We start from the raw sequence: 18,524 nt of genomic DNA on the forward strand, positions 1-18,524 counted from the left end.
TTTCACTAGCGTGATCACGCTTAAGGTTTAAGTTACGTCTAAAGAAGTACCTTGGCGCTCTGGCGTTTCCTCGAAACATCGGTTCACCGAGTTATGTCCACATTCAAAATGCAAAGGGCATGTTCTAGGTGGGGATGTGACAATGCCTCCCCCTATAGTACATTTTGAACAATTTCCTTTCTTCCACCTTGCACATTAATTGTGGTAAACTACACACCAACGTAGACTGCCCGTCTGAACTTCAATTGACATGAAATTTGACATACTTGCACATTCTATCAATATGAATCTATATCTAGAGCCACTCATCAAAACTCAAGACAGAACCCTGTTAGGACTACATTTGACTTACATTTTATAGTTTAACACTCCCGATATATCACCACTTATTCATTAAATCCCCAATTTTATAGAAAATTATTATATATACACATGCTAATATGTCCAATGTTACAAAAGTTGCTTAATTGAAAGCTAGAATGCAAAAGCGGACCAAAACATGAAAGGGTGCCAATTTCATAATTTAGCATAAGCATGACGCCGCACACAACATTATGGCGCCAAAAGGCAGTAGCTGCCAAATTGGAGCAACGCCATGACATCAATATTGGTAAAGCCCAACGACACCGAGCTAGGCATTAAGGTCATTAAGAAAAGGTAAACTGCTAGGCACTAAACTCGTTAATTCCCTTCTTGATCCAAAGACCCCCTAACAGTTTTGATCTTCATCCAAATCTATTCAAATATTGACTCTACTAAATGAATGTGAATCAATGAGGGAAACACTATTGAGACTACCGAAGATATGTTTGGTTTGAATTTTCATGAGTATAATTCTAAAATAAGTCATTTTGAACAAAAATAAAGTGTTTGAGAACTACAGTTCATATTTTAAAGTAAACCGATGCTATAAAAAATTTGAGAACAATTTTTTACTCTAATAAATATAAACAAACCTAAATCATTATTTAGAAATGTAATATATGCATCTTATGTATCTAGAAATAGTGTATATATGAAATAATACAGAAGTATAAAATATATGAAAATGTGCAATTAAGAAAACCTGCCTTGTTTTTTTTTATTCTCAATTTAAGAATAAAATGCAAAAGCCAAGTACAAATAATAGAAGTTAAAAATCGGATACTTAAATACTCAAACAATCTACATTGACCGTGTGCCGACTATACAAAATTTTGTGTCAACTGAGATCCTGCAATCCAAATTTTTTGGAAGTGTAACACTAATGTTCTTCCTATTCAACACTCTAAAAATGTAATCAAATAAGAAAAGCATCGAATATGTTTATGGTATTTCAGCCTGTAGCATGTACAAGAAAATTCCTCCTGCAACTGAGACATTGAGGGACTCGAAACCGCCCGCCATTGGAATGCTCAAAAGCTCACAAACCTGCCAGGATTTCTCAGACAGACCACTCCCTTCACAACCCAAAACCAAACACAAAGGAAAATCTTTTAAAGAATTTGCAAACTGTTGGGAAAGGACCGATACAGGTTTCGGTTCGTTGCTTTCAGGATGGCCAGCCAGCATTTTCATTTTGAATTCCTTTTTAAAAACCTCAAGATGATTCCAAGTGCCGGAAACTATTGGAAGCTGAAAAGACGCTCCACGCGAGGCTCGAAGTGCCTTCTCGTTGAATGGATCACAACACCCGGGAAGCAGAAAAACACCATTCTGTTTCACATAACCGAATATTTACTAGTGAAGGTAAAAGCTTGTAAGAAAACAGAGTTCTAAAAGTTCTTGAATCTATTCTTTCTATAATAAAGTAAAATTCCTTAAGGAATAGAAAATTGAAACAATTGCCAAGATACAGCCTAGAAACAAATTTTAGAACACACCGATGCAAGCTCAAAGGTCTCAAGATTCTCTCCAAGCAAGTTAACACTGCAGAGAAAAGATGCATAAAAAGAATATGAAATCTATTACTTAAGCACACACACAAGCAACTTCTTTAATATAGTATCTCATCTTAGATCCAATCCTATCAGCTAGGCCTCAATCTTCTATATGAACACCAGTTGAGAAGATTTAATAGCTTCCCAATGCTCATAAGAGAACCCAAATACATGATAGCTAAAAAGATCTCTTCCCCTCTCAGCACAACACTGTATAAAATGCCTAAATGATAAAAGGGCCCACAAATAATAAACTATTACAATTGGAGGCCTATCATTACCTGCTCCTCAAAGTGTCCTCAATGGAACTAGGAAGTGCTTATAGGAATCAAATAATGTGTTGATTTTATTTACTTATCCGATGATTTTATAGGAATCAAATATTTTCGAGACAAATTAATGATTTTAGACCTAATCACCTTGCCCTTGAATCCAGTTTGCATCCAATCCTTCTAATAGCAACACATTTTCTAGGAAGTCCCTGTCAAACTCTACCAAAGGCCTTTCTTAGATCAAGCATCAAGATCCAATTTTTTCTCTGGAACTCTATTCCTCCGAAACTTCATTTGCTATAAGAACTGGATCTAGAATTTGTCCCTCCCACCAATAATACCATGTTGAGAGGGAGATATGATGCCTGACATTACCCTTCTTAATCTCCATCGCTAGCAACTTTGCAACAGTTTTATGCAATGAAGTTGTTAGATTACTTGACCGAAATTGTTTACAAAAACAACTGATTCTTTTTTTCTGAATCAAACAAATGAAGTCGTCTATAACACATGCATTTAATCTCCTGTTCTGATGAAATTCCTCAAACAGCCTATTTAAATAATGTGGATATCTATTAATTAATTTAAAATAATAATGAAGTGAAATTTTAGATTTTAAATTTAATAGTAATGAAACTTAATTTAAATTGGTTAACCGATGTTAACACTGAAAACAGTAAAGGAGTATTTGGTGAAATTTTGAGTGATCAAATTGAAGCAAAATTCAAATTTCTATGATAAAATTGTAACATTTTGAAACCTAAACTCAAAACTTAAGAACTGAACGTGTAACATTTAGAAACTTAGGAACCAAACGGTATTTTTTCCTTAAATCTATTTTAGAAAAAATAGTGGCACCAAAAAGCTCATCCAGTAGTTCACCAACAATTGAAATGAATTCTTATCTAGAATATGGCTCAGTTCAAGGCTCTATAATCCACACAAAAAATAGTTGCTTGTCTTCTTTTTTCACCAATATCACAAGAAAGAACTTCGACTTGAATCGAGCCTGCTAAAAGAATCCCCCAAACCAACTTTTCAATTTCATCTTTTTGGAATTGTGGGTAACGATATCTCAGTCGTATGGTCATTGGTCCTCAAAGGCAATATGAGGTATCAAAGACTCAAACAGCTTCAAAAAATGTTGCAGCGCCTTTTTTACCTCATGCAACAGCTTTTTGGTTCATGAAGGCAAATTAGGCAATAAGTAACCCCTTCTCCCTTTGCATCTCTCTGATTGCTCAAGAATGCTCTACTCAATTAACATTCCATGGTCTTCTTTTCACATTGCCTTCATCATCAACATAAGGGAAATATGAGACTTCACCAAACTTATATTGCCACCGAACCATACCCACCATTCTCGAAGCCAAAAATCCATCTTCGATAGCCGATAAACAAATTGAATTTTACCCAGCATTTACCAGCAAGAGACACCCAAAATAGCATTCATACATTCAAAAGGAAAATAAAGAAAATCATGTATAATAGATAAGTCTTAAATAGAGAGAAGCACTCCTTTACAAATTCCGGCCACCCAAACAGATCCTCCCCATCCCTAAAACAACTCCATAACTTGCTGAATGACAGACTGAGAGCTTTAATTCCACCACCGCCTCTTTAGTTTCCATTTAACTTTGGATTTCTTCTCTTAGCCAACAAACTAACTGTCATAATCCCACCTAACAAGAATTATCTCAAGAACAAAGAATGAACAACCAAATATGAAATATATTTTAGAATACTACAAGAACTAACAAAATAATCTAGCCTTTGGAGAGGCCTAGACTCCTCAGGTTCCTTGCAAGGAAATCCCACTAAAAAATTCTTCACACCTCTCCCCATCCCCTCTCCTACTATTTATAACTAAAAGACCTAACTAACAAACTACTTACTAATATGCCCTTCGATCTTGACACGTTGATGGTTCCCATGTACCACACAAATCAACCCTTTCCCAACCATCTTCTCTGGCCAACCAAGATCCACATCTTTTGCCATTTTCAGTGCCTTCGACCACTGTAACTCAACCTCAACAGCAATAACCCGCTCTTCCATTCTCATCCACTTTTGGTCCTCTTCTTCAATCGTGGCCTCCATCGATTTCACCTGTTAATCTCTTCGTCATTCAAACTCATGACTCATCCGTGTCTTCTTTCTCCATCGCAAGCCACTATCCTTTGCAATCATCGAGGCACGCATCTTCCTCTGGCCGCCAGTGACCGCCTCAATTTCTCTCCACCACAGCTTCTGTATAGTATCCACCTCGATTTTCCAACCATTTGCCTGTCAGTGTACTTTCTTTTCTCCGCCTGTCCTCCTTCCACCCGCCACAATGTGATGTGTTCTTCTGCTTCCATCGAGGCCAACCGTTCTCAGCTTTAAGCCACCACCTTTCTTCATTGGCTGGTCCATTAACTTAAGCCCCTTTGGCTTCTTCTTTCATCTTCCATGTTCGATTTCCCCTTCAACTAAGCCATTTTTGCGACCCTTGCTCTGCACCTTTTCTTCCCGCAAATGGTCTATATCCAGTTATGAGTCTTCTCTCCTTTTCATTCTGGTGATCATAAGTTCACCAATGGGTTCTCCTTCCTTTTTTTTCCCTCAAATTGTTCTTTATCTTTCTTGTTCGGTTTCCAACTTCGTTCGAAGCACTATCGCCTCCAATGCACTGTACAAACGACTTCTTCGTGTCAAGGACATCATTTATCTTCAAACCACTGTTAATTTTTTTTTTCCAATTCATACTCAACAGTCTCAACCAATTTTTTTCTCACGTCTCTTCTTTCGCACCCTCTTTCCCTTCTCCGAACAATAAGCTTGTCGATCGGTGCCGTTTCCTCCGTTTCTTCTTTTTCCCATTTTGTCTTTTTTTGGAATTGTTTGCCTCCTTTTCAAGCGTTTCCACTTCCCCCAAGTGCTACTTACTGACCATTTCACCCTTTGCCGTCGACGACATCCATGGATAATCATGTTTCTCTTCTTCTCCGACTTCCTCATCTTCAATTCAGCTTTCTTTTTATATTTTTCACATTTTCTCCTCTGTTGTGGAGCCCCTCTTCATCTCTTTTCTTAGGTTTTGTTTCCATTAATTTTATCTCTCTATGGATCTCTCCATTTTCATAGGATTCACCTTCCCTCCCTACCATATTCACAATTGTTTCTTGTTTTCCTGCTATTTACTTTGCTGATTCTTCTTTACAAGTTTCGATTTCTACAAGTTTCTTCTCCTCTCTTTCTTCATCTCCTTGCAGCAATTCAATAAGCTTTTGTTGCAATGATCTAGCATCCCTCTGTATTTCTGATAGTTGTTCATCGAGCTTCTCCCTCTGTTTCTTGCGACTTCTTCCGTACTTCTATTACATTTCTTTCCACCTTGCAATCTGCACTCCATTTCTGCATCTACTCCCATGTCCATGGAGTTTCTCCTCTCTCAATAGCCTTACATTTGCCATCGGCAGCCCATTTAAGTGCTTTCTCCCAAGTCCATGGTTCACCCATTGCCAAACAAAAATACCCAAAAGAGAACCGCGGATATCAATTTGTGAGGATACCACCTAACAAGAATATCTCAAGAACAAAGAATGAACTCATGAACAGTTAAAAGAACAAACCAAATATGAAAATATATGAAATATATTTTAGAATACCACAAGAACAGGTAACAAAGTAATGTAGCCTATCGAGAGGGCTAGACTCTCTCCAAGTTCCCTTACAAGGAAATCCCATTACAAAATTCTTCACACCACATCTCTCCCCAATCCCTCTCCCGTTATAAATACCTAACTAACCATTTACTAACATGCCCCTACTAATAACCATATTCATTTTCTACTAATAATTCACTATTTTCCTATCTAGGGTCCTCACACAAACTTACTCTCCAAGCCTCCATCATTAATGTCTTCCAAACAAACCTAACACTGCTAAAATCTCTAGCAATTCTCCGGTACAATGGACTCTTTTTGCAGCTTCATCAAACATGCATACATTACAAGAGTCAAAATTGGTCCAATAAAAGCTTTCAGAACTCATCCAAAATACTCACAGGCATTTGATCCCCCTCCTACTGGTACCAATCCAATGCCTCCTCTTCCAAGCACAGCAGCACTGCATCCAACTTGTCTCTCTCCAACAATTGATTCTCAACGAAATACTTTCCGTGTGTAGTAGCTAACCATCCATGTTGACCTCCCCTAAATAAAATGGGTACCACTAGTTTACTCAATCGCATATCAAATAGAGAAACCTCATGGTTACCATGTGCATGAATTCCTTCCTAACTCAAATAACTTTGCTCATCTTTCACTCACAAGCTTAATTGATTCTTTTTCCATCACTTTCTTCCCATTATCAGTACTCTCCGAAGAAGCTCGCCATCTCTCCAAGTTCAACCAATCCTCCATTTGATTCATTATTGCCTTCATCTCCTCCTATAACAGCGCAAATTGAAGATGCATCTACCCTATAGCCATCTACCTCTCCCCAACTTCAGAGAATCGAGAATCAATTTTCAACTCACCACTTCAAACCTATCTCTGTCATTTTCTCTTCCAACGTTACAACTCTTCCTTCCATTTTTCTTGTTTTGACCCAAGCTCAAGCATTTACTTTTCTAGTTAGAGACCAACATCTTGGACCTAACGTTGGATCCACTCAAGGACCTACTGGTTTAGGTAAATATCTAATGCGTTCTCCGACTGGAGAAGTCATTTTTGGGGGAGAGACTATGCGTTTTTGGGATCTGCGTGCTCCTTGGTTAGAACCACTAAGGGGTCCTAATGGTTTGGACTTGAGTAGACTGAAAAAAAACATCCGACCTTCGCAAGAACGACGTTCCGCGGAATATATGACCCATGCTCCCTTAGGTTCTTTAAATTCCATGGGGGGCATAGCTACCGAAATTAATGCAGTCTACCAAAATTGATACGCCTTAGTTTCATTTCATTTAATAAAAGTAGTGGAAAGGTTCAAGAGCTCCCATGTCTCCTCAATTCTCATAAGTGTACCCAAAGGAAAATGATAGCCAAAAAGATTCCCACCCCTCTCAGCAAAACAGTATATAAAATGCCTCAAGCTGTAAGTCCCTTAACTAACAATATTCTTAGAGGGCCCATACATAACAAACATTCCGTCACGTTTTTTCACTCACCATCTTATACTTACATGTAACACTTTTACAATTGGAGGCCAATCAAAATTTCAAACTAGAAAGTTATGCTATCAGCACTCATTGGCATTTGGAGTTCAAAGAAGGGTTCTTTAAACTTATTGAGGAGATATAAATCTATAAAACATGTTTTCCAAAAGAAAAATGATAACAAAAAAAAAAAAAAAAGACATTAACACATAACAAAGCAATTTCTCCTGTGCGAATTTTAGTTAAAACAGAAAGCCAAAGAGCACTGCATGATATACCCTACCTGGTAGCCCTCACAGTATTTGAGGGGTTGGGGTTGGGAGGGGGAAGGGAAGGTTGGAGAATTGAGGATAATAATAATCTGTGGAATTTTTCCTTACCCATTTGAAGGCCAAAGCAGACCTGATTAATGTACCAAGATTGCCTGGATCCTGCAACAAGCAAAGATGAACTTGTAAATCTCATATCAACGAATGAATACTGAATTAATATATGTAACTGTATCAGTAATAGTTTATAACATCAAACGCTAAGCACAAAGGTCATCTTCAAAGCATGATAGGTTAGGAGGAGCACTGCTCATTCACTCTTTATATGTGAGTCCAGAAAAACGATTACAATGTAAATGAGCAGCACAGTAACATATCACAATGGGCCAGTGGCAGCACAAGTTAGAATAATCATCCAAGTAGTAAGAATAAAATGAAATGGGGGAAATCATAATTATATAGTATTTTGCAACAACATAGAAACAGGAAAATTAGATGCAGCAAATTATGACTTATAAGATTTCGTTCAACACCAAATGAAGAAATACCTGGATTCTCTCAAGGACTAATATTCGATGTGGAGATGGAAACCATCTTTTAAAATCTACTACTTTTTCATTGCCATCTACACTACAAAAACTGGGAGGTATTCTCATGAGGGCAATAGCATCAATAGATTCTGTTGATTGCAAGCCAGAAAGCTTTTTCATCACAGCTGAGCTCACCCTCACAATACGAACAGTTAAATTAACTAGTCCTTCAGGAACCTCAACCTCATCTAGCAGAAGTAGGTACTCCAATGTACAAGTTATACCATGCAAAGACTCTTGAAACTTGCAAATTTCCCTATAAAGACTTAAATTAGATGTCAGTGCATACAAACCAAAAGATGTTGAGCAAAACATTTTACCACAAAGAATGACTGCTTCAAAAATATTAACTGATACAAGATAGAATTAGAACTCCTAAGATCCAAGGTGAGAGAGATCTAATCTCATTTAAAAGTTTTAGTAAACTATCTCATGGGGAGATCATGAGATAAAGTTTCTCCAAAAACAGTGAACTAAAATATACAGATTACATTATTTTATTTTAGATTATATTCTAATTCTAAGAATAAATTTAAACAACACACCAGTAGACCACACATAAACTTTCAACAATTCTAACTAGAAATGAACATCAATATGTACAATACAAGAATCCACACAACACTGAAATAGGATTGTCTTCCTCGCCAACCATGGAGAGAGAAACCAATAGACTAAACGGAGCAGGGAAGCACAAATTCTACATGGCTCCAACAATTTATTATTTTTGAAATCAACGTCGAGTTTCCAAAGTTCAAAGAACAGAAACTTCATCATGGTTCAATTAGAGAACAGTCACAAGTAAACACAGCTATGGATGAAACTTAAATAATGAAGAGTAAGGAGTTATGATGTATAGAGACTTGTGAACTCCAGGGCCTATAATGTTTTAGACATTAATTGATGTTTTCAGTGGTAGGACCACCAACTCCTCGAGCCAAACAAGAAGTGAAGTTAAGAACTCCTACTTCCATTTTCCTGTTTCTCAACTCCTTGAGCCAAACTCACCGAAGGGTGCTTCCAAAATATTAAGTCACAAGCTTGCTATTACACATTACTTGATTCCAAGAAGTCAATTCTTCAGAATATTCACCACCAAAACACCAGACACAATTTTTTTTATGGGCAATAAGAATAATATGGATGAGAGGGGAAGTACTAATGACCTATGTTAGAGAATTAGTTAACCCATATGATAGATTTGCAAAAGAAATTTAAGGGTTTAGAATCCCTTGCTCGAGAGCTGATGAAATTTTAGGATAAAAAGAAAAAAAATTTAAAAAAATATATACAAGGCCGCATACACTAATTTGATTTTTCAATGAGGAACACGGTCATGAAGAGAACCCAGAAAAATTGAGGGAAAAGTAACCGAATAAGAGACAACCTTATTGGAGTAGCTCCAACAACAACGACGGAGCCATGAAAATGGCGATAAGAGGAACTGAAACGAAGTTTGACGCAGTGCTTAACGAAGGGGTTGGAGATGCTGGAGATGGCTTTAACATGAGAAGGCAGAGAAATTCTTCCAGTAAAATCGATGGCCTCTGCTTGGTTAATTGATGATAGCTTCGATTTAGGAAATGAAGGGCCGAGTTTCGGATTTGAGGACCAGGAAAGGCAGGAGCATTGCATTCTTCTATCGTCCTCCACCGGCACAGCCTAATACTGTTTTTTCAGGAATTTTTTTTCTCTTCTTTTTGTAAAGACCATTGCAAATCCTAAAGATTATACCCACCTTCTTTTTCTTTCAATGTTAATCTCTTGAAATGTAGGGCGAAAGTGAGCACAGCATAATTTTAGAGACTATATTAGTCATCTTCACATTTGTTGTAGGAAATTTGTAACTATGACTCACCCCACCTAAAAATTTGAACAAATATTATAGGTTTTTAAAATAATTATTAATATATTGTAGTTGTGTAAGTATTAAAAAAAATGCAGTAGTTTTAGTTTCTTTCTCTGTCTTTAGTTGAATCCAAGACATTGCTAATACTTTTTTTAATTTAAATTTTTTGGTTTCATTTGTATTCATTTTAATAGTTTTGTCAAAAAAATTTAAATTTTGTTATTGCCTTTCAATATTAAAATTTGGATGAATATTTCTAAATAATTAAATATTTAGATGAACCGTTTTTAGTAATGATGCGTAATTGAAAAATAAATGTAAATTAAAATAATTTTTAATAACCAAATTACATTCATTTAATTGATAAAAGAAAATCAATGTGTTCCACAACCTGGACGTCATCGATTTCGAGCTAGTTATCGATAACTCTATGTTGTTCTGGCTCCTTTTGGTTCTCTGGTTCTTGTTGGTACTCTTGTCGATCTGATACCTCTGCAGGTGCTTCATGATACAAATATTCATTATGTTCCCCAAAGCCACGTTTGTGTCCATGCATGTAAGAAGTTGATGGATCGACATCCATGTATGAAGACGATGGACCTACCCTTGAATCATAATACCATGTACTAACCTTAGAATCACAATATTCTGCTCCAAATGTTGTCATCATCGTCATCGGACTACCATAACCAGTTTGGATCAGTGTTTGTGTCGTAGGAGGCACTTCTTCCACATTATGGTAACTTCATCGAGTTCAACTTCTTCCACTCAAACACATCCCCTATGAACTGGTGGAGGCACAATAGCTAGGTCGTACATATTATGTATTCTTCCATGTACCTCTCATTATTATTACATATATCAAGGACTTGTTGTGGATCGTCTGAAACATCGTGAAGTCTTGCGTTGTTCGATCTCTGTAAATTGTAAAAAAAAAAACTAGCAATATTTAATTGAGAAAATAATTTAAGTAATTATACAATATTTAAATATGTACCAAATGGCCCACGGCTGCTCCTGGTCGAGTGATGTAGAGCCTCGTAATATTATTATACCAGTGGATGTATTCTTGAGTCACATTCATATCGAATTGCTGAATCGAAACTCCTATTGCTATAAATCTTCTAGAAGATCTTCATCGCACTACTAAATGTGCAACCCTATTGGACCAATCTGTAACTCTCAAGTCAATGTTACGTAGAAGTGACTCAGTATTGCATATTAATGGGATATTTTGTTTAAGGTCGAACTATTAGAGCACCCTATCAAGATGATGCCACTCACCAATATGGAAACATATGAGAGGACTGATGGTCCACCATATATCTTGACTGTTCTTACAAAAATTTGGCAAATTATCAATCACTTTTTTGTAAGGCTTCCAAATAATCTAAAACATCACACATTACATTAAAAATAAATAAATAAATAAATAAATAAATAAATATATATATATATATATATATATATATATATGTTTACTAATGTATGAAGAAATTAAAATTTTAGTATCGACATACCTAATCACGCTGAAGAAGGTCGAACATGTAGTTATACTAACTAACTACATGAGTAGTTGATCTAGTTACACAAAACCGGTCTCTCCATCTGTATTAATAAAGTAAATTTTAGATTTTGATTTAATTATATCACTCATCTAGTATTAAACTATTGTTTGATGTAAATTAAAATAAAATAGCATACCGTGAACTAAGTGCTCGTCCAGGTAGTAGATGATCATTTCCATGTCTAAGTTATGGAGCTATTGTGGGAAATCGTTCCTAATCCCATATTTGAAGAAGTATCAAATGGACCAGCAATGTCACGAACATCTCGCTTCAGTACTTTGCATAGTTATCGATGCAACCCAAGCACGCTCCACCCCACGAGTATCGACCCGCCTCATGTAAATCACCCAATAATGGTAGGAACATTAGATGCATAAAACTACCTGAGTTATCAGAAAATAGACTTCCACCCACTAATTGTAAATTGTATGCTTTTGCTTATCTGATCACGATTTCCTCTTCTGCATCATCATCAAGTCTTGAAAATTATGATGTTAACCACGTGAGACTTAATCTTAATCCATTTATTTTATTAGCAGGTGGGACCATACTAAGTAACATCTGACATAAATTTATCCAATCTTCATGCACTTGACTGATAACAAGTTCTTCATCGATAGGTATCCCTAATAATACTTCTACGTTCTACAAGGTGATAGTGCACTTTCCAGTGGGCATATGAAACGTATGTGTCTCTAGTCTCCATCTCTCAATGAGTGCAATAATAAGGTGTCAATCTAACCGGATGAAACATAATCTAGCCACCGCATAAAACCCAGATGCTTGGAGTAAAGGCAATATGTTACGGTGAAGTGGGATATTGCGTTGGACTACTACCTCTCTACTTATACAACCCAACTCACCTACCGTTCTATCGTCCCACACAATTGAAGATTGATCATACAGAACATTAGAATCAATCGATCCTGGATTTAAAGTCATAATCTACACAAAAAAATATTAATTAGAAAGTAAACAAGTAGGTACAACAAAAAATGCTACATAGTGGATTTTATAAAATAAGTTTATTGAATCACTTGGTACACATAGAAAAAAAATGAAGTACGCAATTTCTTAATTATCGAGTGCTCGTCTCTGTAGCAAAGGACGTTTCCTTCGATTGTGACCTCATTGACCACAAAATTCACATTGTACTTGAGAACTTGGTTCCCTCCAATCTATCTCATAATGATATCGTGAACTCTTCGGTTGATCGGGTTTTCTCAACAATAATGGGTCAAGATGTAATATGGGCATAACAGGTGTAATCCAATAATCTTTATGTGGTACAGGCTGAAACTGAGGAGAGTAACATGAAGCATACATTGAAATAGTAGTCCTCAATGCGAACATGGTATGCCAAAAGCTTGCCATTTGCTACATGAACAGTATTGTTCTGAAGCATTCAACCTTAATATTTGAATATTTCCTCCTTTCGCATTAAAGCTATGACGTCCGATTTTCACATGAAACACGCCTTCATATTGATCATATGATTGCACCTCATGTTTATTAGATCTTGTAGCCCATTTCAAGATTTTATCAAGTGCATACTTGCAAAGTGACTTCACTTAGTACCATAGAGTTATTTAAAACTAATTGCATGTTACAAATTATTACCAGGTGTATTTATTTTGACGTTCCAATGAAACTCTTATTTCTTCTCTTCTTTTCTCAAAATAATTGACGCATTCGAGCTCCTTTTAGCACTCCATCCGTGCACTCTGATAGATTTGTCATCCTCCATCCATACCTAAATCTGCCGTCATGTGCTTAAGTCCATTGCTCAATATCAATGTCGTCGAAAAAGTTCAAACAGTTGCTGTTAATTTGTCTGATGTCTTCAATTGCTTTATTAAATTTTTGAATTTGGAATTGACATCCGACACGATATATAGAATTTTTCAATGTATTAAACTTAAACTTTTTATTGAAGTTGTTGACAATATGACGCAAACAGAACCTATGGTGACACTGAGGTTCTGTCCATCCATTTGTTGGATTGTTTACGATCGATATAATGTCAGCATGTTGATTTTTGAAACTAAACATACCTCATGGAATACAACTTTTTTGAAGTGCTCCAAAAACCACCCCTGGAATCTGCAGACTCCTTATCTACAATGGCAAATGCAAGTGGGAGAAGATGTCCGTTTGAGTCGATGGATGTGGCTATTAGCAACTTGCCTCGATCTTTACAATCTAAGTGAGTGTCATCTATTTGAATAACCGACCGACATCGATTGAAGGCTTCTATACAAGGACTAAATGCTTAAAATACAGAAGTGAGAACGACATGCCCTTCAATGTTTGTGTCACGCACTCTCCATTCCACACATGTTCCAGGATTAGTATGTTTAACCATATATAGCCACTTGGACAAAAGTTTATATGATTCTTCCCAGTCACTGAACACTTTTGCCACTGCTTTTCTTTTACCATCCCATGCTCTGTGGTAGGGAACATGATATCCAAATTTTGTTTTGATGTCGGATTGTAGTTGTGCGATGCTGATCGAAGGTTTTTCTTTTACAGCATCACAAAACTCTCAAGTCATCATTGAAGAATCCAATTGTACATAACTCTGACTAAGTTTAAAATAAAAACACATATGTTGCTCAAGTAATTTAGTAATCTCGAACATACCATGTGCTTTTTCTTCGATGCACGAAACCTCCACGTGCACCTTTCTATCCACTTCTTACATCGAATTGCCCAGATCTTCGGTGTTAATTCAACTACCTCATATGGTGCGTGATTCTTAATGACAAAACATTTTACCATATGTTGAATTGTTTCTTTATCTTGACATATCATTCCCTTATACAGTTTTGAATTGTCAATAACCACGGGGGCTACAATTGGGTCATGCTCACGTATACTATCTATTACATCCATATCTATTTGAGTGAGTGTATTTGATGGTAATTCATGTTCACGACTATCAAATTCAAACTCTTCAAACTCATCATCTGTTTCTTTTCGAAAGTCCTTATATTCATTATTAACCACCATTTCTTCATCGTCATATACCGACGATGCAACTAGTTCAGAGTCAAAGACAATAACCTGAGTTTAGGCTTCGAACTAACTAAATAGTTATAAATTCAGGTTAAATTGGCATTGCAATTGAAAATGTAGTTTTCATTACTTGTTCATTTGGTATAGGAAATGACGTAAACCTTATTAGTCCCGAGGAAATTAGATTTTGATGTCTATATATAATTTCTATATGACTTATGTGTATAACTATACCAACTGACGATCCTAAGATTTCAATAAATTGTTCAAAGATAATTTCATTGTTCACACTTATGGTAAAACCTCCACAAGCTGGTTGATAATAATCAATTCCATCAATACCATCAATCATATTATCATTCATAAACAACATAAATTCCAAAATTTTGTCCGCCATTTTTTTTAAAAAAGAAAAAAACGAACAATATATATATTAAACAATCTTAGCTACTATTTATTAAGATAACTGTATACATAAATTAAAATTTATTTTATATTTTTATTTTGTACTCAATGAGTTTATGCATAGTAGAATAATAGATTATGTAGTTCAATTTTCAAATATTTAAGATTTGTAAAATCATTTATACTATTTAACATACAATAGTACATTCAAATATAATAGTATATGTATTTTTATATTTTGATCTTTATGATTTTTTAATATTTATATAGATCTAATTTTTAAATTTAACTTAATATTATGGTCTCTTTCTAATATTTACATAACCATAAATAATGTAGTAATATGTATATAACATAATTTTAATATCAAAATGAAACAATAGATCACTAATAATATGCTTCTTAATAATTTTCTTATCATAAAATTATAGATCAATATTAAATGAAAATAAACTTACAATGAAGAACGATTATACTTTTTCTTTATGTTGACAATGATTCTTTTTTTTTTTTTTATATATTAATCCAACCCAACAAAAGTACATATATATATATATATATATATATATATATATATATATATATATATAATGAGAAATTTAGTATAAATTATTAAAAACACACAAAATAAAATATTAAGTACAATTTACCTATGTGATAAAATTTTAATATCAAAACGAAATTTATAGGTAGGAGTATTAAAATAAACATAAATCTAAACTCACGTCAAAATCTAACCACAATTAAAATAATAATAGTAGCAAAATTATGTTTAAAAAAATAACAAAATTATGTTTAATTAATTAAACATAAATCTAAACTCTTTCAATTTAGTAAAATCTACCAACAATTAAAATAATAATAACAAAATTATCTTTAATTATTCAACAACAAAATCTAACAAATATTATGTTTAACAAAATTATGCTTAATTAATTAAATATAAATCTAAACCCTTTAAATTTAGAAAAATCTAATAACAATTAAAATAATAATAAAAAATTATCTTTAATTATTTAACAGCAAAATCTAACAAATTATGTTTAATAAAACTAATAAAATTTAACAAAATTATGCTTAATAATTAAATATAAATCTAGATGCTTAGATTTAACAAAATCTAACAACAATTAAAACAATTATAACAAAATTATCTTTAATTATTTAACAACAAAACTAACCAAATTTAACAACAAAATTAATAAAATTTAACAAAATTATGCATAATTAATTAAATATAAATATAAACCTTTTAAATTTAACCAAATCTAACAATAACTAAAAGAATAATAAAAAAATTATCTTTAATTATTTAACAACAAAATTAACCAAATTTAACAACAAAACTAATAAAATTTTTAAAAAATTATACTTAATTAATTAAATATAAATCTAAACCCTTTAAATTTAACAAAATCTAACAAAAAATTAAAATAATAATAACAAAATTATATTTAATTATTTAACAACAAAACTAATAAAATTTAACAAAATTAGGCTTAACTAATTAAATATAAATCTAAACTCTTTAAACTTAACAAAATCTAACAACAATTAAAATAATAATAACAAAATTATCTTTAATTATTGAACAACAAAATCTAAATTTAATAAAATTTAACAAAATTATGCTTAATTAATTAAACATAAATCTACACCCCTTAAATTTAACAAAACACAAACTATTTACGGCCCGTGTAACAAAGCTCATGAAGTTAGCCATTTTTTTTAAATATTCTAGATTTGCCCTTCCATCTTTCTTCTCCTCCTCGTTGCGATTTTTTTCATCGTCTTCCTCTTTTTTTTTTTCGCTGCGATTTCTTTTCATGTCTTCCTCTTTTTTTTTCCACTGCGATTTCTTTCTATGTCTTTCTTCTTTTTTTACATCGTTTAAATTTGGGTAACTAAATCAAAACGATCGTATACAAAAAATAGCACAATTTAAAAGATCGTTTATAAAGAATCTTGAAAAAATCATTTAGATTAGAGTACCCAAATGTAAACAATCGTGTAAATGATAGAAAAGCATACAAATTCAGTGGAAACAAGATCAAATAATTACTCTAATTGCAATTAATTAACAAAATAACCCTAAACCGAAAAAAGGTTAAAATTAGGGTTTTTAGGAAAAACTTATGTTCGAAGCTCCGATTGATGCTTGAATCACCACTTGGGTTGACCTACTATCCTCTGGACTCAAAACCAGGTTGTGGGACCCATTGAATGAAGGAAATCGGGAGAGAGAAAAAATATGAAAAAGTATGGAAATGGGTTGGGTTTGATTTTTTTTAGAAAAAACCATCCCAATTTTGTTCTTTAGAAAATAAGCCAACCTTTTTCCTTGAGACCCTAAGAGCTAATTTATAGAAGGATTTTCATGAAAGGTTGCATGTGCATGCAAACACATGGGCCAACAACACATAACCCACTAACCATTAGTGGGCTTAATGTCTTGATAGTTTCTAACACCTAGCCCACTATAGTTAGTGGGTTTATCCAACAAAATGTTGGATATTTCCACTAACTTTCGTCAAAGGGTAAAATTGTCATTTGGTCAACGTCAAACTTTGACTTTTCAAACCAAAAAGTCTACATTTTGACCTTTTACAATTTTGTCCGTCTTGACTAATTTTGACCTTCCGAGCATGAATCCACATTTATTTTCTCAAGATTCAAATCACATTTGAATATATTGCTGATCAAAATTTGAATTTTCAAAGTCAAAAGTCAACATTTTGACTTTTTACAACTTTGACTATTTCCATCTTTTTCGAGCTTCTGAATATGAATCCACATTCATATCTTTAATATTTAAATCCTATTTAAGCATAAAGCTTTATTATAATCTAAAATCGAGGGGTATATCACATATACTTGTCGGTTTCTCTCTCCTCTCCTAGTTCAAACAATTCGACTCATTCCATCATACTGTTCTAAATTTATTCCATATGAGCTAGCAGGGGAACCTAATGGACCTATAGATTATGGACTCCTACGATCCGAGATTAACAGGCTAAACTCTTTTATACCGAGCTAATCAACATTCGTTAACTAACGGGTTATTCCACTAAAGTCTCGTAGTTACACTCCTCTCACCATAGATATATTTGTGTCCATTTGATATAACCATGATCAGTAAGTTAATCCTTCACAGGTTGTTCATAACCTCGGCTGGGTCAAAATACTGTATTACCCCCGATGCTACATCTTGTTCTTTAAGTCCCACTGATCCACTATTGAACAATTGGTTTAAGGTCTAACCTGTAAATCGAATCTCTCTCGGGCCAACGAGAGGGTGGGGCCCCTTTGTTCAAGACTTGGATTTAGTCTTTAAGGGAACAACCTACCTACTAACCCTAAAGAGAGTAAGAGTGAATTTCATCTTGCGCTCTATGTTTCCAACTATCCACCCGATCTTACCCATAAAATGGGAGGTTTATTGGACCAACGCTAATAAGTTGCTCTCACCTATGCAGATCTAAGGATAATCT

At 34.2% G+C, this 18,524-nt stretch overlaps 1 protein-coding gene across 2 annotated transcripts; it reads right to left on the reverse strand.

Moving 5' to 3' along the window:
• Positions 1–1,056: 1,056 nt before the first annotated feature.
• Positions 1,057–10,041, reverse strand: LOC103491842 (uncharacterized). Of its 2 annotated transcripts, none has more exons than XM_008451949.3 (4): positions 9,578–10,041; positions 8,149–8,446; positions 7,712–7,762; positions 1,057–1,695 (listed from the first exon to the last, which is right to left on the reverse strand). In XM_008451949.3, exons 1-4 carry the CDS (start codon positions 9,823–9,825, stop codon positions 1,306–1,308), a joined length of 987 nt encoding a protein of 328 aa, XP_008450171.2. In that variant the 5' UTR covers positions 9,826–10,041; the 3' UTR covers positions 1,057–1,305. The 2 variants fall into 2 exon arrangements, with proteins under 2 accessions (XP_008450171.2, XP_050942791.1); XM_051086834.1 differs by having other exon boundaries at positions 8,149–8,455; positions 9,578–9,942.
• Positions 10,042–18,524: the final 8,483 nt, after the last annotated feature.

This window comes from Cucumis melo, chromosome 6 (genome assembly GCF_025177605.1).
Source record: "Cucumis melo cultivar AY chromosome 6, USDA_Cmelo_AY_1.0, whole genome shotgun sequence".
Classification (NCBI taxonomy): domain Eukaryota; kingdom Viridiplantae; phylum Streptophyta; class Magnoliopsida; order Cucurbitales; family Cucurbitaceae; genus Cucumis; species Cucumis melo.

Excerpts from the sequence above, each read along its gene's own strand:
- LOC103491842 (XM_051086834.1), bottom strand. The coding sequence starts at position 9,825 with ATGCAATGCTCCTGCCTTTCCTGGTCCTCAAATCCGAAACTCGGCCCT. Across the intron at positions 8,456-9,577 it reads GTTGGAGCTACTCCAATAAG|TCTTTATAGGGAAATTTGCA; the intron begins GTTGTCTCTTAT and ends ATCTAATTTAAG. Across the intron at positions 1,696-7,711 it reads CTGCTTTGGCCTTCAAATGG|AATGGTGTTTTTCTGCTTCC; the intron begins GTAAGGAAAAAT and ends TATGTGAAACAG.